The 2,844-nt window shown below is 35.7% G+C and overlaps 1 protein-coding gene across 1 annotated transcript; it reads right to left on the reverse strand.

Moving 5' to 3' along the window:
• Positions 1-398: 398 nt before the first annotated feature.
• On the reverse strand, positions 399-1,162 carry LOC115845730 (nascent polypeptide-associated complex subunit alpha). Its single transcript, XM_060286184.1, has one exon. The coding sequence runs from the start codon at positions 1,158-1,160 to the stop codon at positions 513-515; it is 648 nt and encodes a 215-aa protein (XP_060142167.1). The 5' UTR covers positions 1,161-1,162; the 3' UTR covers positions 399-512.
• Positions 1,163-2,844: the final 1,682 nt, after the last annotated feature.

Consider the following 2,844-nt stretch of genomic DNA (forward strand, 5'->3'; position numbering starts at 1 on the left):
AGAGTAATATGTATCATATTGGAACTATTTTTTGTTTGCTGCACTTCTTATTTCTTTTTTCCTTCCCCACTTCTCCTGCCTTCTCTGGGTTTAATGAACATTTTACATAGCTCCATTTTTTCCCTCTCTTCATATATCAATTATACTTCTTTTAAAAATTTTTAGCAGTTGCCGTAGAGATTGCAATACATATTTACAATTAATCTACATCTACTTTTTAAATAACATCAAATTGCTTCTCAGGTAGAGCAAGTACTTTATAACACAGTATTCCCAGTTCTTCCTTCCTGTCCCTTATAAAACTGTTATCATTTTACTTATCCATATGTTATAATCACACAGTATGTTGTTACTATTATTATTTTGAACAAACATCTGTTTTTTCAATTATTTTTCTTTTTTTCATCCAACAAGAAGCCATAACTTTATTAATGATAGAAACAGTACAAATTTCAAACCCAGCTGCAGTTACTCTTTTGAAACACCAAAAAAAGGTCCTCTTTTCAAGATGGTTACATTGTTAATTCCATAATAGCATTTACAATATCATTACTGTTGTTCTTCAGGGCTCGGACTGCCTTTGCTCTCGACACATTTGCTTGTGACATGACCAATTCTATGTCCTTAACTTCCACACCTGTTTCATCAACCTCTTCCTCTTCACTCTCCTCTTGTACAGTTGGAGTCTGTGTGTTTTCTTGAATGTTTGAGACAGCTTCACCCTGAACTTTGAATTTCTCAGCAGCTGCTAACTGTGCTTGCTGAGATAAATCCTCGATCTTGGCTTCCCCAAAAACTATGTAGGTATCTGAAGCTGGGCTCTTGTATACATCTGGTTTTGTGATGACAAAAAGGATATTCTTAGATTGCCGGATAGTGACTCTAGTAACGCCTGTAACCTGTCGAAGACCCAGTTTGGACATAGCCTTCCGTGCCTTCTTTTCACTCCGGCTCTGTTTTGCTTTACTGACTGGTTCTTCATCGATTTCAGCTGCCGCTGCCAGCTGGGCTTGTTGTGTGGTTGCCTGTGTAGAATCCTGTTCCTCAAGCTCTGGTACTGATTCATCACTATCAGATTCTGTTCCAGACCCTGTCTCAGCCTGGGGCTGTGGCAACTCCTGCTCTGTAGCAGGGACGGTTTCTGTGGCTTCACCGGGCATTTCTGAAGGGAATAAAAAGGAGGCTGTGCGGGGAACGCGGAACCAAGATGGCGGCAGAAAGAGCTGTTTTTTCAATTGTTAATATGAAAAGTAAAAGATTTTGTTTCATCTAAATTCATTCCTTCTTTGATGTTTTACTTTTTAAATGTAGATCTGAGCCTCTGACCTATATCATTTTGCTTCTCTCTGACGAATTTCTGATGATAAATTCTGTCAGCATTTTTCTTCTAATGTTAGACTTTATTTTCAGCTTTGTTAAGGGATAATGGACAAATAAAACTGTAAGATATTTAAAGTGTACAACGTTATGATTTGATATACATATACACTGTGAAAGGATTTCCCCATTAAGTTAATTAACACATCTATCACCTCATATTTACCCCTCCCCCTTTTTTGGAAGAACATTTAAGTTATACGCTCTTATCAAGTTTACTCATACAGTATATTGTTATCAACTATAGTCACCATGTTATGTATTATATCCTAATATCTTAGTCATACTATAATACAAAGTTTGTACCCTTTATCCACATCTCCCCATTCTCCCACATCCCAGTCCCTGGAAATCATCATTCTAGTCTCATTCTATCAGTTTGGCTTCTTAAGATTCCACATGTAAGTGATATCATAGAGTATTTGTCTTTTTCTTCTTTCAGTTTTATTGAGAATTGAAATACAGCACTGTGTAAGTTTAAGGTGTACAGTATAATTATTTGACTTGCAAACATTACTACATGATTATCACATTAAGTTTAGGGAATACCCACCATCTCACATAGATACAAAATTAAAGAAATATAAAATTTTTTTTCTTATGATGAGAATTACTCTCTAAACAACTTTAATATATAACATATAGCAGTGTTAATTATATTTATCATGTTCTACATTACATCCCTAGTACTTATTTAGCTTATAACTGAAAGTTTGTACCTTTTGACCCCCTTCATCCAATCCCCCCCCACTCCCCACCTCTGATAACCACAAATCTGACCTTTTTTACTATGAGCTTGTTTTTTTGTTTGTTTTTGAAGTGTAATTGACCTACAATACTACGTTAGTTCCTGGAATACAACATAATGATTTGATATTTCTACACATTACAAAATGATCACCATGATAAGTCTAGTTACCATCTATCACCATACAAAGATATTACATAATTATTGACTATATTCTGCACGCTGTACGTTTCATACCCGGGATTCATTTATTTTGTAACTGGAAGTTTGTACCGCTTAATCTCCCTCACCCACTTCTCTCTTCCCCAACCCCCGTCCTCTGGCAACCACTTGTTTTTTCTCTATATATGTGACTCTATTTCTGTTTAGTTCTGTTTGTTCGTTTGTTTTGTTTTTTAGATTCCACATATGAGTGAAATCATACATTATTTGTCTTTCTCTGTCTGACTTATTTCACTGAGCATAATACCCTCTAGATCCATCCACGTTGCCACAAATGGCAAGAGTTATAGCTGAGTAATATTCGTGTGTGTGTGTGTGTGTGTATCTCACATCTTCTTTATCCATTCATCTATTGATGGGCACTTAGGTTGCTTCCATATCTTGACTATTGTAAACAATGCTGAGATAAGCATAGTGGTGCATGTATCTTTTCAAATTAGTTTTTCATTTTCTTCAGATAAATACTCAGGCGTGGAATTCTTGGATTATATGGTAGT

This window comes from Globicephala melas, chromosome 16, assembly GCF_963455315.2.
Source record: "Globicephala melas chromosome 16, mGloMel1.2, whole genome shotgun sequence".
Classification (NCBI taxonomy): Eukaryota; Metazoa; Chordata; class Mammalia; order Artiodactyla; family Delphinidae; genus Globicephala; species Globicephala melas.